At 48.4% G+C, this 26,240-nt stretch overlaps 1 protein-coding gene and 1 long non-coding RNA gene across 9 annotated transcripts in view; one reads left to right on the top strand and one right to left on the bottom strand.

The window, feature by feature from the left end:
- LOC116988536 (interferon alpha-inducible protein 27-like protein 2B) overlaps positions 1 to 26,240 on the bottom strand; it is a 143,947-nt gene that overhangs the window by 11,403 nt on the left and 106,304 nt on the right. For all 8 annotated transcript variants that reach the window (XM_033045340.1, XM_033045336.1, XM_033045339.1 and 5 more), the window contains one exon: positions 1,692 to 1,718. In XM_033045340.1, coding sequence (XP_032901231.1) covers positions 1,692 to 1,718 — 27 coding nt within the window. The remainder of the gene's footprint in view (positions 1 to 1,691; positions 1,719 to 26,240) is intronic.
- LOC116988544 lies at positions 5,838 to 10,986 on the top strand. Its single transcript, XR_004415982.1, has 3 exons — positions 5,838 to 5,948; positions 6,517 to 6,519; positions 10,942 to 10,986. It is a non-coding gene; the product is annotated as an uncharacterized LOC116988544 (long non-coding RNA).

Raw genomic sequence — 26,240 nt, 5'->3', positions numbered from 1 at the left:
CCGCTGAGTTACTCCAACCATGCTAAATTATGATATCCCTCTGCAGGTTTTTTGAAGGTTATTTCTGCAATGTCCAAGTACTTTTCCTCATGATACAAGTGTGAATGGAAATCCTGAATCAACGCTGTAAGATTGCTCTGTAAAGGTAAAATGGTTGGCCAGGTAGACTGAAATAAAGAGCATGAGATGGCTGCTGACCAGGCTTGCTGGAACTGAGGCTGCAGGTTTCAGGAAGGGAATACACAATGTCTTGCAGTTACTGCATAGTCATGAATAGGGGATCACTCGCCCCGTCTGACAAGATTGAGGAATACACAATCCCCCTCGCCAGGAAGACTAAGGAATGTACTGGTCTGAGATCTAGTGTGGTTCCTCTAACATCTCCTTGTATGTACATACCTGTTTTCCTGTATTTTGCGTACGTGTCGGTTCTTTGATTGGGGAATGTGGGAGGTGCTAAACAGTCGCATTAACATATAAAAAGCATTGCAATTAAGGGCAGAGAGCTTGACTCTTTGCCGGGTTGTAACCTGTGTGAAGACTCCTGCTCAATAAACGTACGTTTAAAGCAACCCTGGTGCCTGGTCGATTATTGTCGAAACAACTGATGTGAGAGAAAAAAACGTGAATCAACACAAGTGTAAATAATGACAGAGGTAATTAATGTATAAACGAGGAACAGAATAAAATGAGAATAAACGAGGAAGAAAAACTAAAACAGATTCTTAAGCAATTCTGTAAGAAAGGGGATCTAAGCTGCTGATAGTGATCTTACAAAATGTTCCAGATGCTGCAACGTTTCTAATAGATTGGAAACCTCTAAATAGAATACACTATCCAAGAAGGGAGAGGGTAATACATAAGTCAGTGTGCAGGATGGTTAGAATACAAGAGTAGGAAAATCTTGCTCATTTTATACAAGGCTATGAAAGCTATGACCTGGAGTTATTGCATCCAGTTTCATGCAGTAAAGTGTCTCAATCTCTGATGAAGGAGTCTTATGAGGAAAGGTTAAGTATATTGGGTCTGTAGTCCTTTGTGTTTAGAAATGTAGCTGATCTTTTGAAATATTAAAGATACCAAGTGGCTTAATTTGACTAGGATGATTTTCCTGGTGAGGTAATCTCGAAATATAACAATGTCTCACACAAAAGGGAGTCCATTTAAGAGCGTTATGTGAAAGTTGCAAATCTACTTCAGGTAACTGAGAATGTCAAGTCAGGAAGTATATGAAAGGCTGAGAAAGAGTTTTGGACTTTATGGAGATAATGGGGAATCAAGAGTCATGAGAGTCACAAGGCAGTTTTCTCAAAACTATAACTTTAGGTACAAAACTTAATCAACGTCACTTGCAGAACCACGTATCTTTGAACCACTCTGCTCTTTTGTATTCATCGTTGTTTACTTAGTGAGCTTCATGCAAACAAGGAATTTCCTTGCACCCTGGTGTATAGAACACTAAAGTGAATCTGAGTCTTAAATCCGTTGTGCTGCTGCAAAGTGGGGAATTGCTTCTACATTCAGTCCGCCAGCGCTTGTATCAATGAACACATGAAAAAGGAAAGAAATGCAAGCAAAGCAAGTGCCTCCCTACAGCACAATTATTAACAGTTACAATTAATACATATGCCTTATGTTGGGAGAAAGGAGTGTGAGAAGATGAGGGTTGAGTGGAAAGAAATGGAAGTTACCTATGTCAAACGAAGGTAGGCATGAACCTATAAAAGAGCAGATTAATAGCAGAATTAGATCATTTTAATATTTATTTTTCATATACAAACACTCACGCCAACTATTTCACCAATCCCCCATTTCCTTGCCAGATGTGTTAACTTCCTTCAACATGTCGTCTTTTGGTGAAAATATTGATATTGTCCATCGCAAATTACACTGCATCTTGGGTAATAATTTCTAACTGTTATCTACCTCACAAACTTTATTCTCAATGTTTTCCATTTTGATGGGTCTCAGGGATCTTAAGCTTCCTTCCGTGCTCATCCTCATTCTATGTGAATGATTTTCTTCTTGTCCTTTGAGTAGTGTCTCTTGTTAATACCTTTTCTCAATCCTCCTTTGGACCATTTCCCCATTTAGGCAGCACAGTTGCCAACTGCAATTGTTAGTTCGTTTTTTCCCCTCTAACGTTGATTTTTGTTGTTATTGTTAGAGTTTAGAGATGCAGTGTGGAAATAGGTCATTCGGTCCACCAAGTCCATGACAACAGTCGATCACCCGTACACGCGTTCCATGTCCTACACACTACGGCCAATTTAGAGAAGACATTTAACCTGTAGACATCTTTGGAGCGCGGGCAGAAACCGGAAGACACGGAAAAAACCCATGCAGACACAGGGAGAATGTACAAACTCAGCACAGACAGTCAGGGGTGGAAACCGCTATCAAAACATGGGGGGGACACAATTTCTTGGCAGCCCGCGCACACTCACACACACACAAACACACACACATACACACATACATACGCGCCCGCACGCATGCGCACACACACACGAGGCTTCGGAGGCTTCAGCCGTGTGTCCTGTGGACGGTAATATCGGGAGCTGACCTGGCTGGTGACCAACTCCGAACTCCAGCAACAGCAGCTTCGTCCGCCCCGAATCGGCCCGTTCGCGGCGCCTTTCATCGCCTGGCACTGCGTAAAATTGGCCGGCGGGGGCTTCAACATCGGGAGCCTCGATCACCTCGATGCGGCAGATTGATTTTAAGTCACGCCGGGCGATGAAAGGCCCCGCGAACGGGCCGATTTAGCCCTTAGAAAGAGTCTGATACCCGCTTGAATCTTTGTTTTTCACCAAATTTCAAAATCCGGATTACAAAACATGGGTGGGATTGTCCCCCACCTCTCAAAACATGGGAGGGACATGTTCCCCCCCCTCCCCCCCCAGAATGGAAGTTACCTTTTTCATTCGAAGGCAGGCTTGAACCTATAAAAGGGCAGATTAATAGCAGAATGAGATCATTTTAATATTCATTTTTCATATACAAACACTCACGCCAACTATTTCCCTTTGTCACCAATTGCCAGATTGTGTTAACTTCCTCCAACACTTTGTCTTTTGGTGAAAATATTGATATTGTCCATCACAAATTACACTGCATCTTGGGTAATAATTTCTAACTGTTATCTACCTCACAAACTTTATTCTCAATGTTCTCCATTTTGATGGGTCTCAGGGATCTTAAGCTTCCATCCGTGCTCATCCTCATTCAATGTGAATGATTTTCTTCTCGTCCTTTGAGTAGTGTCTCTTGTTAATACCTTTTCTCAATCCTCCTTTGGACCATTTCCCCATTTAGGCTGCATAGTTGCCAACTGCAATTGTTAGTTCGTTTTTTTTCCTCTAACGTTGATTTTTGTTGGGATTGTTAGAGTTTCGAGATGCAGTGTGGAAATAGGCCATGACAACCGTCGATCACCGTACACTCGTTCCATGTCCTACACCCTACGGCCAATTTAGAGAAGACAATTAACCTGTAGACCAGGACATCTTTGGAGCGCGGACAGAAACCGGAGAACGCGGAGAAAACCCATGCAGACACAGGGAGAATGTACGAACTCAGCACAGACAGTCAGGGGTGGAAACCGCTATCAAAACATGGGGGGGACACAATTTCTTGGCAGCCCGCGCACACTCACACACACACATACACATGCGCCCGCACGCATGCGCACACACATGCGAGGCTTCGGAGGCTTCAGCCGTGTGTCCTGTGGACGGTAATCTCGGGTGCTGACCTGGTTGGTGACCGACTCCGAACTCCAACAACAGCAGCTTCGTCCGCCCCGAATCGGCCCGTTCACGGGGCCTTTCATCGCCTGACACTGCTTAAAATTGGCCGGCGGGGGCTTCAACATCGGGAGCCTCGATCACCTCTATGTAGCAGATTGATTTTAAGTCACGCCGGGCGATGAAAGACCACGCGAACGGTCCGATTCAGCCCTTAGAAAGAGTCTGATACCCGCTTGAATCTTTGTTTTTCACCAAATTTCAAAATCCGGATTACAAAACATGGGTGGGATTGTCCCCCACCTCTCAAAACATGGGAGGGACATGTTCCCCCCCCTCCCCCCCCAGAATGGAAGTTACCTTTTTCAACCGAAGGCAGGCTTGAACCTATAAAAGAGCAGATTAATAGCAGAATGAGATCATTTTAACATTCATTTTTCATATACAAACATTCATGCCAATTATTTCCCTTTGTCACCAATTGCCAGGTTATGTTAACTTCTGGGGAGGGGGGGGGGGGGGGGAGTGCCGATGCGGCGTGGTCAGTGACTCTGGGTGGGCGGAGGGACCAGACTGTCTCCAAATCTGCTGCAGCTGACGGGGATGTTGCCGGGTGGTCGGTGGGTGGTGGGGGTGGTCGGTGGTGGGGGTGTGCACGGGGACCTTTCCGGGTTTTCGTCCCCGTGTGTCCGCTGCCAGGAGCCATCCGGCCCTGTGTGTGGGCGCTGCAGACCCATAGCCAGTGACAGTGCGGCTGCACAGGGGGAGGGTGGGCGGAGGGCGGCAGTGCATGGACAGCGTTGACCTTGAGGGGTGAGTCGGGGCTGACCCGAGGGATGCGCTCCTTCGGTGTTTACACCTTGGTGCTCGGGTTCAGAGCAAAGATACTAGAGCATTTGATTCAGAGTGCTCAGTCACGCTCCACAATAATTTACACCGCAAATATTTACAATTTTGGAGTTTTTTAACAGGTAAGAAAGTATACGTTTCGAGTGTTAACAGTGTATGCCGGAAGCTGCCATGTCCTCCAGATGGATTGAGCTGCTCCGTGCGTCACGCCCTTTGACCCGATGACCTTACGTGCAACCCCACTATACCCTTTCCCAATCCTCCTTTGGACCATTTCCCCTATTTAGGTGGTATAGTTGCCAACTTCAATTGTTAGTTCGTTTTTTCCCCTCTAACTTTGACTTTTGATGCGATTGTTAAGAGTTCAGAGATGCAGTGTAGAAATAGTCCATTTGGTCCACCAAGTCCACGCCAACTGTCGATCACCCATACACTAGTTCCATGTCCTACACACGAGGGTCAATTTAGAGAAGCCAATTAACCTGTAGACCAGGACATCTTTGGAGCGCGGACAGAAACCGGAGCACACGGAGATAACCCAGACACAGGGTGAATGTACAAACTCAGCACAGACGGAACCCATAGTCAGGATCATACCCAGGTCTCTGGCGCTGTGAGGCAGCAGCTCTACTGCTGCACCATTGTGCCACCCTAATAGCTGAAGAATTTACACCCAAAACTCAAGCATATCCCACATACAGTGTGTTAATGAATGAAGTTTGTGGAGTTAATAATTTGGGCATCTGGAGTCTAGAAAGTATCTAGTCCCAACTGCTTTAACATTGCTTCCTTCTGTTCCCAAGTCTTTCATTTCTAAAAAACAAAGAAACTGTAAGATTCAGGAAATCTGAAAGGAAATTAGAAAATGCTGGAATCTCTTTGAAGGTCATGCAGCATCTGTGAAAAATAAATCACATTAATATTTCAGGTTGGAGATCTTCTGATAACCAGGAAGATTAACCCTGTTTCATTCTTCATACATGCTGCCTGACCTGGTGAATAATACCACCATTTTCTGTTTTTATTACAAATTTAAATCTAAGGTTCAAGATACCTATTCAGTATTTTTAAAATTCTCAATGCAACTTTACAGCTCACTTAATTCTTAATAAAATAATTTGACTATTAAATTAACTGTTCAGTAAGCTGGTGGCAGGATCAATGTTACACGGTATCTAGAACACTACAAATACCTATAAATGCTCACTTATTTTAGATCATTATATGCATTCATTTCTCACCTGTATTGAAAGCAGCAGATAAGAGCAACACGGTGTAAACCAGGTGCAGCATTTTGCACAATATCTTCAAGGATCAATAATGCAGGATTCAATGCAATGTAATTTTCCTGTGTGAAGTAATTTACATTAAAAAAAGTTTTAAGCAAAGATTGTGTGTGAATTCTTCACTCAGCAGAAGTCAGCAGTTATGGGGAGAAGGAAGGAGAATGGGGTTGAGGGAAAGATATATGATTGTAGGATAGATCAGCGATTATGGGCCAAATGGCCTAATTCTGCATCTATCTATCTATCTATCTATCTATCTATCTATCTATCTATCTATCTATCTATCTATCTATCTATCTATCTATCTATCTATCTATCTATCTATCTATCTATCTATCTATCTATCTATCTATCTATCTATCCTCTGTGGCTGGGTGTGTGTGTGTGTGTGTTTCTGCCTGGCTGTCGTGTGGGTGCCAGCCTTTGATTCGTTGCTACGCCAACACCACACGCAGAAAAGCCGAGCTTTTTTTCCATTTCGGTAGAGATTTCACTTTTCATTCCAAGTATACACTCCTGATTGAATTTTGTCGTGTTTATGTACACATCTTTAATAAAATCCTTCTCCCCCTCCACCACCCCCCGCCCCCCCAAATTTCAAAATGTTAAAAGTAAACAGCTCTCACCCATAGAATGTTGGTGAACGTTCCATCGTGTGATGTCACAATGCCCAATGCTCACAGTTGTCCAATCGGAATGGATCCATTTACTTGTGCCTTTGCACCAGACCCAGCCCCATCCCCCCCCCCCACCCCCACAGCCTGTGTCGAAGCGCGTCATCACGTGTGTGGGGATAGAGAAAGAGGATTGGGGGTCATAGGGAATAGGGAACAGATGGACTGTCCCTCCCCCTCCCCCTTCCACTCTCCCTCCCCACTATTTCCCCTCTCTCCCCCCACCCCTCTCCCCCTCCCTCCACACTCACCATCCTCCCTCCCCTCACCCAACTCCCTCCTCCTCTCCCTCCAACATCCCTCCCCCACACCTCTCTCCCCCTCTCCTCACCCATCTCCCTCTCCCCCACACCCCCACCCGCTTCCCTCCCCCACCCCCTTCCCTCTCTCCCCCACCCCCTTCCCCCTCCCCACTCTTCCCCCTCCATCCACACTCTTCCACCTCTACTCCCTACCCCATCACCCTCCTCGCCTCCATCCCCCTCCCCCACACCTCTCTCCCCCTCCCCTAACCTACCCTCCCCCACTCATCTCTCCTCCCCCTCTCCATCTCCCTCTCCTCACCCCTCACCCTCTCCTCCCTCTCCTCCCTCTCCTCCCACCCCCATTCCTCTCTCCGCCACCCCCCTTCCCTCTCTACCCCACCCCCTTCCCTCTCTCCCCTGCCCCCTTCCCCCTACCCCTCTATGCCTCTTCCACCGCTCCTCCTCACTCTTCCACCTCTCTCCCCCTTACCCCACCCTCTCCCTCCCCATCCCTCTCTCTCCCACTCCCCCCCCCTCTCTCCCTCTCTCTCCCCCCCCCTCCCTCCCTCTCCTTCTCCCTCCCTCCCCCCCCCCCCCCCCTCCCCTCTCTCCCCCTCTCCTCTCCTCCCTCCCCCCTCTCTCCCACATCCCCCTCCTCCCTCCCCTCTCCCCCACCCCCTCTCCCTCTCTCTCCTCCCCCCTCCCCCACCCCCTCTCTCCCCCACCCCTCCCCTCCTCTCTCCCTCCCCCTCCCCACCCCCTCCCTCCTCCCCCTCCCCCACCTCTCCCTCCTCCCACCCTCCTCTCCCATCCCTCTCCCCTCCCCCCCCCCCTCCTCCTCCCCACCTCTCTCCCTCCCCCTCCCCCCACTCCTCCTCCCCCTCCTCCCCCTCCCTCCTCCCCCTCCCCCCCCTCCCCCTTCCCCCCCCTCCCTCCCCCCCCCCCCTCTCCCCCCCCCCTCTCCCCCCCCCCCTCCCCCTCCCCCCCCCCCTTCCTCTCTCCCCCCCTCTCTTCCCCTCCCCCCCCCCTCCCTCCCCCCCCCCCCTCCCTCCCCCCCCTCCTCCCCCCCCCCCCCCCCCCCCTCTCCCTCCCTCCCCCTCCCTCTCCCTCCCCCCCTTCCCCTCTCCTCCCCCCCCCCCCCTCCCTTCTCCCTGTCCTCTCCCTCCCCTTACCCCCCCCTCTCCCTCCCTCTCACCCCTCTCTCCCCTCCTCCCCTTCTCCCCCCCCTCTCCCTCCCCCACCGCTCTCTCTCCCCTTCCTTCCGCCTTGCATCCACTCTCCTCCTCCCCTTCCCCCCTCTCAACCCCCTTCCTCCATCTCCCTCTCTCCTCACCCCTCCCTCCTCCCCTCCCACCCCCTCTCTCCCCACTCTCCCATCCCTCTTCACCCCCATCTCCCCCCACCCCCTTCCCCTCTCTCTTGCACCACTCCCCGCTACCCGTCTCCCACCCCCCTACCCCTCTCCTCCCCCTTCCTGCCCTCCCCGCTCTCCTCCCACTCCCCACTCCGCTCTCCCTCCCCATCCCCCTCTCTCAGCCCCTACCCCGCTCTCCTCTTCCTCCCAAACCTCTCCCGTTTCCTCCTCCCCCTCTCCCCTCCCTCCCCTCTTCTCACCCTCCCCTCTCCCCACCCCGTCTCCCTCTCCCCCCACCTGTGTGTTTGGGGGGTGTGAGTGTGAGTGTGATGCCGCAGCCCCCCCCCGCAAACGCCCGTTGGGGAAACAGACCCAACGGGTCTGCACTTGGTCTAGTAAACATGAACGTCAGAGTTGATTCAAATTGTTATTGCATCTGGTTCTAACCTGACCTCTGGTTGTATCCGCAGGGAGTTTACACATTCTCACTTGTTGTGTGGGTTTCCTCCCAAGTCCCAAAGCCGTAAGGATTTGTAGGCAAATTTGGGCACTGTAAATTGCACCTAGTGTGTAGTGAGTGGTAAATCTTTGTGGAGTTGATGAGAATGTAGGTAAATTAATGTACAATTTGTGTAAATAAATAAATGTGTATTGATCAGTGCAGACTTGATGAGCCTGGTTCCCTGCTGTATCTCTCTCTAATTTGCTGAAATAGGATCTCAACCCAAAACGTCACCTATTCCTTCGCTCCATAGATGCTGCCTCACCCGCTGAGTTTCTCCAACATTTTTGTCTACCTTCAAATTTTGTCTGGTCATTGAAAATACAAGTTCAAAAATTACGTTTTACACCATTGGTTCCAGGTGTAATGTATTTTTGGGAAATACATTTGTCTGGTTCCCCTTCATCCACCTCGCGTCACATCCTCAATGAACTCTGGCAAATAGGTCAAACACACTTTCCATCTCAAAAAGACACCTGGAGTCTGCTCACTTCCATATATCCTCCTCAATAATGGAGTCACGCAGTTTGCTAATTGCATATATTAGGCTGACTGGCCTGCCGTTTCATAATCATAATCTTAATTTATTAGCCAAGTATGTTTTGCAACATACGAGGATTTGGTTTGCCATAGCCATCCTGCGGCGCCCCTTGAATGAATGAATGAATGAATGAATGAATGAATGAATGAATGAATGAATGAATACGTTTATTGTCATTGCACAATACTGTGCAACGAAATTCCATTAAATCTCCTCCGGTTAAAAAAATACAAACACGACAACCATTGACACATATGTACACTTATTAGTAAAATAATAAATAAGTATTTAAAAAGAAATTGGCGGCATTTCTTGGAATTACATTTTACTTGGTGGTATACCTTCAAGAGAGGTTAATTGTTGGTACAAATGGCACAATTAAATTAATGACACAATAAGTGTATTCCTTTGGTACACAAAAATGCTGGAGAAACTCAGTGGGTGCAGCAGCATCTATCGAGCGAAGGAAATAGGCAACGTTTCGGGCCGAAACCCTTCTTCAGACTGATGGGGGGCGGGGAGAATAAAGGTAAAAGGAGGAGGAGGAGCCCAGAGGCTGAGGGATGGGAGGAGATAGCCCGATGGCTGAGGAAGGGGAGGAGACAGCAAGGACTAACTAGACAACGTTGCCTATTTCCTTCGCTCCATAGATGCTGCTGCACCCGCGGAGTTTCTCCAGCATTTTTGTGTACCTTCGATTTTCCAGCATCTGCAGTTCCTTCTTAAACACGTGTATTCCTTACCTTTGTTAAGCCGTTGCATACAACACATAATCCTCCGAAATTTCCGCCACCTCCAACGGGATCCCACCCTCACTAGCCACATTTCCCCATCCTTACCCCTTTCTGCAGAAACCATTCCCTCCGCAACTCCCTGGCTATCTCATCCTTTCCCTCCAAAACGACCCCCTCCCCATCCAGGTACCTTCCCCTGCAACCGCAGAAGATGCAACACCTGTCCTTATACCTCCTCCCTCGACTCTGTCCAGGGACCCCAACAGATCTTTCAGGTTAGGCAGAGGTTCACTTGCACCTCCACCAACCTCTGCTGTATCAGTTGTTCAAGATATACATTGGCGAGACCAACAGCAGAATGGGCGATCGTTTCGCGGATCACCTTCACTTAGTCCGCCTGAACTTACCTGGCTCCTTGGTTGCTGGACACTTTAATTCTACTTCCCTTTTGCTACACAGACCTTTCTGTCCTCGGTCTCCTCCATTGTCAGAGTGGGGCTAAACTTAAATTGGAGGACCAGCATCTCACATTTCGCTTGGGCAGCTTACAGCCAGGTGCTATGAATATTGATTTCTCTCAGTTCAAATAGCCCCGACATTCACTCTCTCTCTATCCCTTTCCCACCCAAGTCACACTAGCTTATCGTTACACAGCTAAACATCTAACAATGGCCTTTCTACATCACCGACTATATCTCTCGTTTCCATTATCCCCAAACCAGTTTGAAGAAGGGTCTCCACCCGAAACGTCACCCATTCCCTCTCCCCAGAAATGCTCGCTGTCACTCCAGCTTTTTGTAAACCAGCATCTGCAGTTCCTTCCTACACAATAACAGTGTAAACGTCGTCCCTTTTATAAATACACTGATGCATACGCATTGAATATAGAAATGGCATTATGGAAAAGTCATATAATTGGAAACTAAATTCTGCCTTGAATCACTGAATCAACATGTCCTTGCTGCTAAACCCAACTCCAGCACAAAATAGCATAACACTCACCAAAGGCTAGAATATGCTGCAAACTGCACTTGTAATCTGACTCCGAGCGCAGGCGTGCACAGACACAGTTTGCCTCCGGAAAATTGCTTCGACAACTGCACCTGGCGCCGCGGCTGCGTTATTTAACTAAACCGCGTCATTAAGTTCAGATTTGTTTTCCTCAAAGACACAAAAGGCTGCAGATGCTGGAATCTGAAACGAATCCTAAAGGAATTGTTTGAAGAACATTGGCTCTTTTGTTTTGCTTGGTTTCCAGCGAGAGTTGTTTGGGATATATTTACATCTCTAGTCACACTGAAATCGATTCCACCCCCAGCCTGACTCAGTTGAATTCATTTGAACTGGGATCTGTACCCCACGGTGTCTTTTCTAAATTTCAATAATAAATTTTATTCATGTAAAAAGAAATACAAAACATAAATCCTGCAAAAAGTCTTCTTACTCTCTCAGTGTCTGTACATTCCATAGTGTCCTATTGAGTTGTGTTGGCACCCGAACAGAACCCTGGTTCGATCCTGACTACGGTGCTGTGTGTACGGAGTTTGTACGTTCTCCCCGTGACCTGTGTGGGTTTTCACCGGGGTCTCGGGTCTCCTCCCACACTCCAAAACGACGTACAGGTTTGCAGGGTAATTGCCTTGGTATAATTGTAAATTGTCCCTGGTGTAGGATAATGTAAGCGTGCGGGGATCGCTGGTCGGCGTGGTCTGTCAGCCAAATGGCCTGTTTCCGCGCTGTATCTCTGAACTAAACTAAACCAAACTAAGAACACCATTGCCACTCATGTGGTCCCCCTGGGGTAATCTCCCTTCCCTTGTTTGAAGGATGCCCCCACTGAACTCTACCCCTCAATATCCAGCAGTAAAACGACCCCAAACTGTGGTCTTTCCCGACAGTATTGCATTGGCTGCACCAAGCTTCAGTTCCCTCCCACTGCATGTATTCCTGCAGTCTTGAATGAGCCAGTTAGCAATGTTCCTGCATCCTGCGTTAGATGTATACTGTAGGGGCAGATTAAAGATCAGATCAATTGTGAGTTGAAGGAGCAATCGGGCTAAACCTGCTGGCTGATCCCCAGTACAGTTCTGAAGAAGGGCCTCGACCCGAAACGTCACCATTCCTTCTTTCCTTAGATGCTGCCTCACCCGCTGAATTTCTCCAGCATTTGTTGTCCACCTTTGCTTTTTCCAGCATCTGCAGTTCTTTCTTAAACACCTGGTTCAGTTCAGTTCAGTGAAGGTACAGTTTAAAAGGTTTTGTTGTGTGCTAATCAGTCAGTGGAAAGATAATACATGATTACAATTGAGCCATGTAAACCCACATAATCCTCCCAACATTTAGCCACCTTAGCCAGATCTTCCCATCTCCACCCATTACCACTTTCTGCAGAGACTGTACCCTCCGCAACTCCCTGGTTAACTTGTCCCTTCCCACCCAAACCACCCCATTCCCAGGTACTTTCCCCAGCAACAGCAGGAGATGCAACACCTGTCCCTATACCTCCCCCTTCAACTCCATCCAAGGATACTGACAGTCTTTCCAGGTGAGGCAGAGGTTCACTTGCACCGCCTCCAACTTCATCTATTGTATCCGCTGCTCCAGGTGTGGACTCCTATATATTGGTGAGACCAAGCGCAGGCTCGGCGATCGTTTTGCTGAACACCTCCGCTCAGTCCGCTAATCCTACCTGATCTCCCAGTGGCTAAACACTTTAACTCCCCCTCCCATTCCCACACTGACCTTTCTGTCCTTGGCCTCCTCCATTGTCAGAGTGAGGCCCAGCGCAAATTGGAGGACAGCACATCATATTTCGTTTGGGCAGCTTACACCCCAGCTGTATGAATATTGACTTTGTTAACTTCAAGTAACCCTTGTTTTCCCTCTCTCTCCATCCCGTTCTATCCAGTTCTAACACCAGTCTGACTGTCCCCCTGATTACATTTTATCAGTTTGCATTGTTCTCACCTTCTCCAAGCTAACAATGATCTATTCTACATTGTCCTTGACCTTCATTTCATTTGGTCTCTTATACTTTCTTATCTCTGTAACTCCTTCTCCCCTGCAGTCAGTCTGAAGAAATTAGCATCTTGTTCCCTATTGCTTTTTCATTGACATAACACCAAAGCTGTGATCGAGAATAGTCAAAAGCCCATAACTTTCTTAAAAATTAAGAGAACTGAAAGAAATGTTCAGTTATTATAGATTGAAGCATTCTGAAACAAATATGAAACAATCTTACTTAGATGACTTGAAATTAAAGCATATAATTAGTAAGTTACCTAATTGTAGCTAATTATAAAATTCAGTTACTAGATCTAAACATCTATCCATTTCTTAAGAATAGATTAACATTTTTAAATAGCCTGTGTCCAAATAACATTCACACAAGAATTCACAATATAACATAATTTTTAAATCTCATTGTCATGGGTTTATAGGCCAAATGGCAGGAATTTAATGTTTAATACCTGTAAATTAATGGCCATTTAAATAAGCTTGCGAGTGGGTTTTTCTGGAACGCGAACATTTGGAACATTGCGGTTGCGATGATTTTAGTCCCCCATATCGGCAGCAAATACACTGCCGGTTCGTTCGGGGGGGAAAATCACCGTTTTGCAACTTAAAATGTGAATTAAATGCATCTTAAGAAACACTTTTTTTACATAAAAATAAACTACTTTCTTTTACCTGTCCCCTACGTAAAATCCTGCCCCGTTGTCGGCGTTGACGGCTTCAGAAGCTGATTTTAAAATCACTCCAACGATTAACTTGTCAGGCAAATTTTTTTTTTTAAAACACAGAACGCCCGTCGGAACGATTCTTCGGCAAAATCTTGCACTCCAACAAAATATAATACAGGACAAGGTAGGAAAAAAAACACGTTTTATCCCTGCCCCCCCCCCCCCCCTCAAATGCGCCAAAATCGCACACACGGCCAGTGGCAGAATTGCAGCGCCGCTGAAGGTAAGTATTCTAACATACCTACTTAAGGGCCTGTTTCTTTCCAATTTTTTCGGCGACTACGGAGCGTCAGTGACTGTTTTACGTGGGTCAGACACTGACGCTCCGCCGTCGCTGAAAAAAATCGCAAAGTGGGACAGGCCCTTTACGGGAACAACAGCAACAGAACAATTTGCAGCGGTGTCGAGCGCCAATCCGCTGACTGAGCTCCTGGTTCACAAACAAGCAGCAACTCCACAGGGCAAGGCAGGGAACATGGATAAGGCAGGATCTCTCTGAGAAGCGCCGGCACAGATTGCATCAGGCCATCCGCTGTCCACATCAGCCAAGCTTTCCTTCGCTTGCCAAGCCGGGCAAAATGACACGGCTTTTAGGTTGCCTGGCGGGACTTTAGTTGGCCATTGGCAACTGGGCAACCATAAATTTTGAGCCCTGCAACACCTCTTACGGAGCCACATTCATAAATTCTAGGAGCAGAATTAGTCAATTCGACCCATCCAATAAACTCTGCCATTCAATCATGGCTGATCTAGCTTTCCATCTCAACCCCATTCTCCTGCGTTCTCCCCATAACCCCTCACACCCTAATATTAGATGTTAGAACAGTTTGTAGAGATATCATCAACTCCATATTAATTTTTCCCCAATTACTTCATATACTGAGATAGAATATCAATCAATCAATCGAGCAGTTTTATTCGTCACATTGCACATAAAGTGCAAGTTAAATGAATTTGCCAGCAGCGGTACAATGATAAAGAACACACAAAAAAACACTAAAAATTTAACACAAACATCCACCACAGCATTCATCACTGTGGTGGAAGGCACAAATTTTGGCCAGTCCTCCTCCATTTTCCCCCGTGGTCGGGACCTCAACCCTCCGCAGCCGCCGCTGCGGGCGTCCAGATGTGCAGACAGGTAAAAGTCCAGGTAAGTCCAGAATTGGCTCTTCCCCACCGGAGACCGCGGCTTCAAGTTGGTGTAGGCCGCAGGCCGGCGGTCGAAGATATTGTGATATCTATATTACTAAAACTCTGGTCTTGACAACTTTTGGCCCACTGTGCTGCAATTTCGGACAGAATGGCGTCACACCTATGGCTGTCATTTTTGGCCACCTCGCTCAGAGCCCCCCTCCGCCTTACGCGTGCGGAGGATTTTTCCCATCGATGAAAAATCAGAGCGATATTAATGTTTTTTAAAAATTCACCATTCTCTCTGCTGCCCCTGCTGGAGGGAGGGGGAGGGACTATAAAACCAGGAAGTGGTGTGCCTTACTCAGTCTCAGCAAGATGGATGAAGCCAAGGGTCACGTCTATCTGAATAACACTGAACAAATGTCTACACAACTGTGAGTCCCCTTAATGTGGTTTGAAAATGAAAATATAGTTTGTTTGAAGTAAAAAGGCACTGCCTGCAAATGGTTGTTTGGGTGCTTTGGCTTGAAGTTGAAAGGCACTATTTACTGCAAATGGTGGCTTGCGAGCTTTGGTTTAAAGTTGAAAGGCACTATTTACTGCAAATGGTGGCTTGGGAGCTTTGGTTTAAAGTTGAAAGGCACTACTTACTGCAAATGGTGGCTTGGAGCTTTAGCTTGAAGTTCAAAGACACTACTTACCGCAAATAGTGGCTTAGGTGCTTTGGCTTTAATTTGAAAGGCACTACCTACTGCAAATGGTGGCTTGGGTGCTTTGCTTGAAGTTGAAAGGCACTACTTACTGCAAATGGTGGCTTGGGTGCTTTGGCTTGAAGTTGAAAGGCACTACTTACTGCAAATTGTGGCTTGGGTGCTTTGGCTTGAAGTTGAAAGGCACTAATGGCAAATGGTGGCTTGGGTGCATTGGCTTGAAGTTGAAAGGCACTACTTACTGCAAATGGTGGCTTGGGTGCTTTGGCTTGAAGTTGAAGCATTACGTAATGCAAGTGGTGGCTTGGGTGCTTTGGCTTTAAGTTGAAAGGCACTACTTACTGCAAATGGTGGCTTTGGTGCTTTGGCTTGAAGTTGTAAGGCACTAACTGCAAATGGTGGCTTGGGAGCATTGGCTTGAAGTTGAAAGGCACTATTTACTGCAAATGGTGGCGGGTGCTTTGGCTTGAAGTTGAAAGACACTACTTACTGCAAATGGTGGCTTCGGTGCATTGGCTTGAAGTTGAAAGGCACTAACTGCAAATGGTGGCTTGGGTGCTTTGGCATGAAGTTGAAAGGCACTATTTACTGCAAATGGTGGCTTGGGTGCTTTGGCTTGAAGTTGAAAGGCACTACTTACTGCAAATTGTGGTGGGTGCTTTGGTGAAGTTGAAAGGCACTAATGGCAAATGGTGGCTTGGGTGCTTTGGCTTGAAGTTGAAATGCACTATTTACTGCAAATGGTGGTGGCTGCTTTGATTTGAAGATGAAAGGCACAACTTACTGCAAATGGTGGCATCCGTGCTTTGGCTTGAAGTTGAAAGGCACTACTTACTGCAAATAGTGGCTTGTGTGCTATGGCTTGAAGTTGAAAGGCACTATTTACTGCAAATGGTGGCATGAAGTTGAAAGGCACTACTTTCTGCAAATTGTGGCATGAAGTTGAAAGGCACTACTTATTGCAAATGGTGGCTTGGGTGCTTTGGCATAAAGGTGAAAGGCACTACTTACTGCAAATGGTGGCTTGGGTGGTTTGGCTTGAAGTTGAAAGGCACTATTTACCGCAAATGTTGGCTTGGGTGCTTTGGCTTGAAGATGAAAGGGACTACTTATTGCAAATAGTGGCTTGGGTGCTTTGGCTTTAAGTTGAAAGGCACTACTTACTGCAAATGGTGGCTTGAGAGATTTGGTTTGAAGTTCAAAGGCACTACTTACTGCAACCGGTGGCTTGGGAGCTTTGGCTTGAAGTTGAAAGGCACTACTTACTGCAAATGATGGATTGGGTGCTTTGCCTTGAAGTTCAAAGGCACTACTTACTGCAAATGGTGGCTTGGGAGCTTTGGCTTGAAGTTGAAAGGCACTACTTATTACAAATGGTGGCTTGGGTGCTTTGGCTTGAAGGTGAAAGGCACTACTTACTGCAAATGGTGGCATGAAGTTGAAACGCACTACTAACTGCAAATGGTGGCTTGGTATATTTGGCTAGACGTTGAAAGGCACTACTTATTTCAAATGGTGACTTGCGAGCTTTGGTTTCAAGTTGAAAGGCAATATTTACTGCAAATGGTGGCTTGGGTGCTTTGGCTTGAAGTTGAAAGGCACTACTTTCTGCAATGTGGCTTGGGAGCTTTGGCTTGAAGGTGAAAGACACTACTTACTGCCAATTGTGGCTTGGGTGCTTTGGCTTGACGTTGAAAGGCACTACTTACTGCAAATGGTGGCTTGGGAGCTTTGGCTTGATGTTGAAATGCACTTAATGCTTCAAATGGTGGCTTGGGTGCTTTGGCTTGAAGTTGAAAGGCACTATTACTGCAAATGGTGGCATGACGTTGAAAGGCACTAACTGCAAATGGTGGCTTGGGTGCTTTGGCTTGAAGTTGAAAGGCACTACTTACTGCAAATGGTGGCTTGGGTGCTTTGGCTTGAAGTTGAAAGGCACTAGTTACTGCAAATGGTGGCTTGGGAGCTTTGGCTTGAGGTTGAAAGGTACTACACTGCAAATGGTGGCTTGGGTGCTTTAGCTTGAAGTTGAAAGGCAATACCTACTGCAAATGGTCGCTTGGGTGCATTGGTTTGAATTTTAAAGGCACTACCGACTGCAAATGGTGGCTTGGGTGCTTTGGCTTGAAGTTGAAAGTCACTACTTACTGCAAATGGTGGCTTGGGTGCGTTGCTTGAAGTTGAAAGGCACTATTTACTGCAAATGATGGCTTGGTTGCTTTGGCTTGAAGTTGAAAGGCACTACTTACTGCAAATGGTGGCTTGGGTGCTTTGGTTTGAAATTGAAAGGCACTATTACTGCAAATGGTGGCATGAAGTTGAAAGGCACTAACTGCAAATGGTGACTTGGGTGCTTTGGCTTGAAGTTGAAAGGCACTAGTTACTGCAAATGGTGGCTTGGGAGCTTTGGCTTGAGGTTGAAAGGCACTACTTTTGCAAATGGTGGCTTGGGTGCTTTAGCTTGAGGTTGAAAGGCAATACTTACTGCAATTGGTGGCTTGGGTGCATTGGTTTGAATTTTAAAGGCACTACCGACTGCAAATGGTGGCTTGGGTGCTTTGGCTTGAAGTTGAAAGTCACTATTTACTGCAAATGATGGTTTGATTGCTTTGGCTTGAAGTTGAAAGGCACTACTTACTGCAAATGGTGGCTTGGGTGCTTTGGCTTTACTTTGAAAGGCACTACTTACGGGAAAAGGTGGCGGGTGATTTAGCTTGAAGTTGAAAGGCACTACTTACTGCCAATTGTGGCTTGTGTGCTTTGGCTTGAAGTTGAATGGCACTATTTACTGCAAATGGTGGCTTGGGTGCTTTGGCTTGTAGTTGAAAGGCACTACTTACTACAAATGGTGGCTTGGGTGCTTTGGCTTGCAGTTGAAAGGCACTACTTACTGCAAATGGTGGCATGAAGTTGAAAGGCACTACTTACTGCGAATGGTGGCTTGGGATCTTTGGCTAGAGGTTGACAGGCACTACTTATTTCAAATGGTGACTTGCGAGCTTTGGTTTCAAGTTGAAAGGCACTATTTACTGCAAATAGTGGCTTGGGTGCTTTGGCTTGAAGTTGAAAGGCACTACGTTCTGCAATGTGGCTTGGGAGCTTTGGCTTGAAGGTGAAAGGCACTACTTACTGCAAATGGTGCATTGAAGTTGAAAGGCACTACTTACTGCAAATGGTGGCTTGGTATATTTGGCTAGAGGTTGAAAGGCACTACTTATTTCAAATGGTGACTTGCGAGCTTTGGTTTCAAGTTGAAAGGCACTATTTACTGCAAATGGTGGCTTGGGTGCTTTGGCTTGAAGTTGAAAGGCACTACTTACTGCAATGTGGCTTGGGAGCTTTGGCTTGAAGGTGAAAGACACTACTTACTGCCAATTGTGGCTTGGGTGCTTTGGCTTGACGTTGAAAGGCACTACTTACTACAAATGGTGGCTTGGGAGCTTTGGCTTGATGTTGAAAGGCACTTATTGCTTCAAATGGTGGCTTGGGTGCTTTGGCTTGAAGTTGAAAGGCACTACTTACTGCAAATGGTGAATTGGGTGCTTTGGTTTGAAATTGAAAGGCACTATTACTGCAAATGGTGGCATGAAGTTGAAAGGCACTAACTGCAAATGGTGGCTTGGGTGCTTTGGCTTGATGTTGAAAGGCACTACTTACTGCAAATGGTGGCTTGGGTGCTTTGGCTTGATGTTGACAGGCACTACTTACTGCAAATGGTGGCTTGGGAGCTTAGGCTTGAGGTTGAAAGGCACTACTTACTGCAAATGGTGGCTTGGGTGCTTTAGCTTGAAGTTGAAAGGCAATACTTACTGCAAATGGTGGCTTGGGTGCATTGGTTTGAATTTTAAAGGCACTACCGACTGCAAATGGTGGCTTGGGTGCTTTGGCTTGAAGTTGAAAGTCACTACTTACTGCAAATGGTGGCTTGGGTGCGTTGCTTGAAGTTGAAAGGCACTATTTACTGCAAATGATGGCTTGGTTGCTTTGGCTTGAAGTTGAAAGGCACTACTTACTGCAAATGGTGGCTTGGGTGCTTTGGCTTTACGTTGAAAGGCACTACTTACGGCAAAAGGTGGCGGGTGATTTGGCTTGAAGTTGAAAGGCACTACTTACTGCCAATTGTGGCTTGTGTGCTTTGGCTTGAAGTTCAATGGCACTACTTACTGCAAATGGTGGCTTGGGAGCTTTGGTTTGAAGTTGAAAGGCACTACTTACTGCAAATGATGGCATGAAGTTGAAAGGCACTACTTACTGCAAATGGTGGCTTGGGTGTTTTGGCTTGAAGTTGAAAGGCACTACGTTCTGCAATGTGGCTTGGGAGCTTTGGCTTGAAGGTGAAAGGCACTACTTACTGCAAATGGTGCATTGAAGTTGAAAGGCACTACTTACTGCAAATGGTGGCTTGGGATCTTTGGCTAGAGGTTGAAAGGCACTACTTATTACAAATGGTGACTTGCGAGCTTTGGTTTCAAGTTGAAAGGCACTATTTACTGCAAATAGTGGCTTGGGTGCTTTGGCTTGAAGTTGAAAGGCACTACTTTCTGCAATGTGGCTTGGGAGCTTTGGCTTGAAGGTGAAAGACACTACTTACTGCCAATTGTGGCTTGGGTGCTTTGGCTTGACGTTGAAAGGCACTACTTACTACAAATGGTGGCTTGGGAGCTTTGGCTTGATGTTGAAAGGCACTTATTGCTTCAAATGGTGGCTTGGGTGCTTTGGCTTGAAGTTGAAAGGCACTACTTACTGCAAATGGTGGCTTGGGTGCTTTGGTTTGAAATTGAAAGGCACTATTACTGCAAATGGTGGCATGAAGTTGAAAGGCACTAACTGCAAATGGTGGCTTGGGTGCTTTGGCTTGAAGTTGAAAGGCACTACTTACTGCAAATGGTGGCTTGGGTGCTTTGGCTTGAAGTTGAAATGCACTACTTACTGCAAATGGTGGCTTGGGAGCTTTGGCTTGAGGTTGAAAGGCACTACTTACTGCAAATGGTGGCTTGGGTGCTTTAGCTTGAAGTTGAAAGGCAATACTTACTGCAAATGGTGGCTTGGGTGCATTGGTTTGAATTTTAAAGGCACTACCGACTGCAAATGGTGGCTTGGGTGCTTTGGCTTGAAGTTGAAAGTCACTACTTACTGCAAATGGTGGCTTGGGTGCGTTGCTTGAAGTTGAAAGGCACTATTTACTGCAAATGATGGCTTGTTTGCTTTGGCTTGAAGTTGAAAGGCACTACTTACTGCAAATGGTGGCTTGGGTGCTTTGGCTTTACGTTGAAAGGCACTACTTACGGCAAAAGGTGGCGGGTGATTTGGCTTGAAGTTGAAAGGCACTACTTACTGCCAATTGTGGCTTGGGTGCTTTGGCTTGAAGTTAAAAGGCACTACTTACTGCAAATGGTGGCTTGGGAGCTTTGGTTTGAAGTTGAAAGGCACTACTTACTGCAAATGATGGCATGAAGTTGAAAGGCACTACTTACTGCAAATGGTGGCTTGGGTGTTTTGGCTTGAAGTTGAAAGGCACTACGTTCTGCAATGTGGCTTGGGAGCTTTGGCTTGAAGGTGAAAGGCACTACTTACTGCAAATGGTGCATTGAAGTTGAAAGGCACTACTTACTGCAAATGGTGGCTTGGTATATTTGGCTAGAGGTTGAAAGGCACTACTTATTTCAAATGGTGACTTGCGAGCTTTGGTTTCAAGTTGAAAGGCACTATTTACTGCAAATGGTGGCTTGGGTGCTTTGGCTTGAAGTTGAAAGGCACTACTTTCTGCAATGTGGCTTGGGAGCTTTGGCTTGAAGGTGAAAGACACTACTTACTGCCAATTGTGGCTTGGGTGCTTTGGCTTGACGTTGAAAGGCACTACTTACTACAAATGGTGGCTTGGGAGCTTTGGCTTGATGTTGAAAGGCACTTATTGCTTCAAATGGTGGCTTGGGTGCTTTGGCTTGAAGTTGAAAGGCACTACTTACTGCAAATGGTGAATTGGGTGCTTTGGTTTGAAATTGAAAGGCACTATTACTGCAAATGGTGGCATGAAGTTGAAAGGCACTAACTGCAAATGGTGGCTTGGGTGCTTTGGCTTGAAGTTGAAAGGCACTATTTACTGCAAATGGTGGCTTGGGTGCTTTGGCTTGAAGTTGAAAGGCACTAGTTACTGCAAATGGTGGCTTGGGAGCTTTGGCTTGAGGTTGAAAGGCACTACTTACTGCAAATGGTGGCTTGGGTGCTTTAGCTTGAAGTTGAAAGGCAATACTTACTGCAAATGGTCGCTTGGGTGCATTGGTTTGAATTTTAAAGGCACTACCGACTGCAAATGGTGGCTTGGGTGCTTTGGCTTGAAGTTGAAAGTCACTACTTACTGCAAATGGTGGCTTGGGTGCGTTGCTTGAAGTTGAAAGGCACTATTTACTGCAAATGATGGCTTGGTTGCTTTGGCTTGAAGTTGAAAGGCACTACTTACTGCAAATGGTGGCTTGGGTGCTTTGGCTTTACGTTGAAAGGCACTACTTACGGCAAAAGGTGGCGGGTGATTTGGCTTGAAGTTGAAAGGCACTACTTACTGCCAATTGTGGCTTGGGTGCTTTGGCTTGAAGTTAAAAGGCACTACTTACTGCAAATGGTGGCTTGGGAGCTTTGGTTTGAAGTTGAAAGGCACTACTTACTGCAAATGATGGCATGAAGTTGAAAGGCACTACTTACTGCAAATGGTGGCTTGGGTGTTTTGGCTTGAAGTTGAAAGGCACTACTGTAAAATGACTTGCTTGTCACACAAAGTCTTTTACTATATAACTTTATTATACGCACTACACACATTATGCACTAGCTGTCCGTGGTCATCACTGGAGCTAGAGAGAGAGCTGGAGGTGGGGAAGCTACAATTATACTGGAGACAATGGGGAGTGGTTAGTAGTGGTGAGGTCACTATGTTAAAGGAGCATGCACTGATCTACATCCTTCCTCTTGGAAACAAGTGCGACCACGGCTCATACGCTAGAATCAGAAACCGCGCAGGGACCGGTTAGAGCATATCATGATACAGGCAACTCAAACACCCCGTACCGGGCAGGCGGCTTGACCAACCGCCCAGAGCGGGTGCGCAACCCGCCTTCCCCTTCAACCGCAGGAGCTGCAGGGACGGGGGCAGGGACAGAGATGGGAGAACCGGGTGAAGAGTGCCCAGGGGAAGGAGGAGAATGGGGAGGCGAAACAGGTACACTCGGAGGTGGGGCAGGAGAAGGATGCTGGTGTGTGCGGGGCACAGAGAGCTGAGAGGGCAGTTTCCAGGGCATGCGAGGAGTGACAGGGGCAGGAGGAGTTTCGGGCAGGGGGGAAGGGACAGGCGGAGAAAACGGGTCTGTGGGAGGCGGAGCAGGCTCGTTGACAAGCAGCAGGTGCTGGCGGGACCGACGGTACACGGTGCCCTCGTAGTCAACCAGGTATGACCGGGGAGAGTCAGCATTGCCAACGACAACGGCCAGCCGGTGGCGACCGGAGTGGGACTGCATCCGGACAACCTGGCCTGGGAACAGACGGGGGAGGAGACGGTACGACTTGTCAAAGGAGCGCTTCTGGATGATCTGCTTCTCGACGATGCGCTCCTTGACAGCGGCAGGGCTCCGGACCGTGGGCTTGAGGGATTGCTGAGAGACTGGGAGAGGAGGGCGGGTGGTGCGGGACATGAGGCGCTGGGCAGGCGAACCGAGTGCGGGGTCCCGGGAAATGTTGCGGAGGTTGAGGAGGGCAAGGTAGAAGTGAGAATGAGAAAGCCGACAATGTTCCAGCAGCTCCTTGGCGCTGCGGACAGCGCGCTCCGCAAGGCCATTGCTTTGTGGGTACTCTGGGATGCTGGTGATGTGGCGAATGTTCCAACGGGCGGCGAAGGCACGGAACTCTGTGCTGGAAAACTGGCTGCCGTTGTCGGATTGGAGAGTCACCGGGGACCCAAAGGTTGAAAAGTGGCGGAGACCCTGTCCCGGATGTCCTGAGCCATGCCATGCCAGTAAAACTGGCTTTGGGCCTGGGACAAAGTGGCATCAACCCCGGGGTGGCCGTTGTGGGCGGTTTGAAAGTAATGATCCCGCAGAGCGGCCGGCACCACGACCTTGTGACCCTTCACCACCACGCCGTTGTGCAGCACCAATTCGTCCCGAACCAGGAAGTAGGGCATGGCACCAGCCGGCAGGGAGGAGCGTCGGTCAGGCCAGCCACGGCGGATGACGCCCGCAAGCTGTTGCAGGGCAGGATCAGCAGCAGTGTGTTTGACCAGGGACTGCATCTGCTGGGAAGGAACAATGTTAACGTTCAGTACCATCAGGTCAGACGATTCGTATGGATGGCGGGCAACGGAAGGGAGCGGCGCACGGGACAATGTGTCGGCCACGAACATATCCTTGCCCTTGCGGTACACAATTTGGAACGTGAAACGCTGGAGCTGCAGCGTCATTCGCTGCAAACGGGAAGAGGCAACATGGATGGGCTTGTTCAAGATAGAGACCAGCGGCTGGTGGTCAGTTTCAATGGTGAAGGTGTTGCCCAGAATGTAGTCCTTGAATTTGGAGCAGGCGAACACCACGGCAAGGAGCTCCTTCTCGATCTGAGCGTAGCGCTGCTCAGCAGGGGTCATGGTGCGAGAAGCATAGGAAACAGGCAGCTGCTGGTCGTCATGGAGCTGCAGGCAGGCGGCACCGAGGCCGAACTGAGATGCATCGCAAGTGAGGACAATTGGCCAGTTTAAATCGAAGAACTTGAGAGTCGGGGTGCGTGCGAGCTTGGACTTCAGGGCCACGAATGCCGACTGGTGATGCGGGAGCCAGACCCAGGCATTGTCCTTCTTGATCAGCTCCCTCAGGGGAGCACTCAGTTCACTGAGGTCGGGTATGAACTTCCCCAGGTAGTTGACCATGCCCAGAAAGCGCTGCAGGCCGGGCACGTCGGTGGGAGCGGGCATTTCGGTGACCGCTGCCGTCTTCTGGGGGTCTGGCTTTAGACCCCCGGCCGTGAAAACGTGGCCTACGTAAGTGACTTCCGGAACGCGGAACCGACACTTCTTCGGGTTGAGTTTGAGATTGATCTCACGAGCCCTGTCCAGGACCTGGTGGAGGTGCAGGTCGTGCTCAGCGACGTCCCTCCCGTACACCAGGATGTCATCCACGATGATAGCGCACGGCAACCCGGCAAACAGCTGTTCCATGGTGCGCTGGAAAACCTCGCTTGCTGAGTTGATCCCAAAAGGCATGCGGAGAAAATGGAACCTGCCGAAGGGTGTGATAAAGGTGGTCAGAAAGGAGGAACGTTCATCCAGAGGGATCTGCCAGAAGGAGCTCTTGGCATCTAGGACCGAGAAGACTGCGGCCGGACCGACCTGTGCAGCGACGTCCTCCACTGTCCGCATGGGGTAGTGCGGGCGTTTGATGGCGAGGTTCAGGTATTTCGGGTTGATGCAGATCCTGATCTCGCTTTTGTCCTTCTTGGCAGCGACCACCATGGTGGAGACCCACTGGGTGGGAGCACTCACCTCCTTGAGGATGCCCATGGCCACCATGTCACGTAGTGTGGACGTCACGCGGCCCTTCATGGCAAAAGAAACGCGGTGGGCCGGTCTAATCACCGGGTTGACCCCCGGGTCAACAACGATTTTGTAAGCACAGGGCAATTTGCCCAGAACGTCATCAAAGCGGTCGGGGTACTCGCTCGGGGGGTCCATGGGGGCCTGCATCAAGTGGATGTTGCGGTGGAAAGAGACCAAGCCAAAGTCCTGGCATGCACAGGCGCCCAGCAGGGTGACGTTTTCAGAATCCAGCAGGAGAAAAGTGAGGGGCCGAGAGGTCTCAAGAACTGTACAGATAAACGTGGCCTTCCCCACAGGGACCAGAACACCTCCCCCATAGGCATGAAGGCGGGAGCCATCGGGAGTAACCCTCTCCCCAGAACTTATCTGTTTGAAGAGGCTAGCAGACATAACATTGGCAAAAGCACCAGTATCGACCTTCGCAGGGAAGGAGTGGCCATTCACAGTGACATGTACAGAGGGATCTGTTATCAATGCAGGTGCACCCAAAAGCAAAAACACAGTTGAATCACCGTGGGAGGAGCTCGTATCAGAGTCAGGGAGTTCATCCGGCTGGTACAGGGAACCAGGCGCGCTATCACAGTCCACAAGGTTGTTTAGACTCCTTCTAGGAGCAGGGACAGGTTTCCCATGAGATCGACATGCCGCAGAAAAGTGGTTCAGCTTCCCGCAGGAATTACAAGTTTTACCCTGAGCTGGGCACACGTTGAATTGGTGGGAAGAGAAATTACAATTTGGGCAGCGACGAGGGGTGACCTTAGCGGGCGCAGCGGCGGTGCCCTGGCGTGGCGGGCCATTGATCCGCCGGCGGCCAGCAGTACCGGTGAAGTTAATGTCCTGGGACACCGGTTGAGATACGGAGCCAACAGCAGAGGCCATGCGAGCGGCATCCATAGCATCCCTTAGCGTGAGGTCAGGCTTCATCAGGAGCTCGTCACGCAGCTTAGAGTTCAGGAGACCGTTGACCAGGACGTCCCTGATCATTTTGTCCGGTGTTATCGCTTCAAGGCGGCACCGCCGCGCCATATGACGCAAAGAGGCAATGAAAGCGTCAATATGCTGACCGGGAATCTGACGCCTTTGGAAGAACTTAAAGCGCTCGATAATGTTATTGGTAGGGATATCGCGGAGGGCAGTGAATTTGGCTATGA

This window comes from Amblyraja radiata, chromosome 27 (assembly GCF_010909765.2).
Source record: "Amblyraja radiata isolate CabotCenter1 chromosome 27, sAmbRad1.1.pri, whole genome shotgun sequence".
Classification (NCBI taxonomy): Eukaryota; Metazoa; Chordata; class Chondrichthyes; order Rajiformes; family Rajidae; genus Amblyraja; species Amblyraja radiata.
Note: the sequence above shows the minus strand (reverse complement) of the source record. Positions and strands in the feature narration are given on the sequence as shown.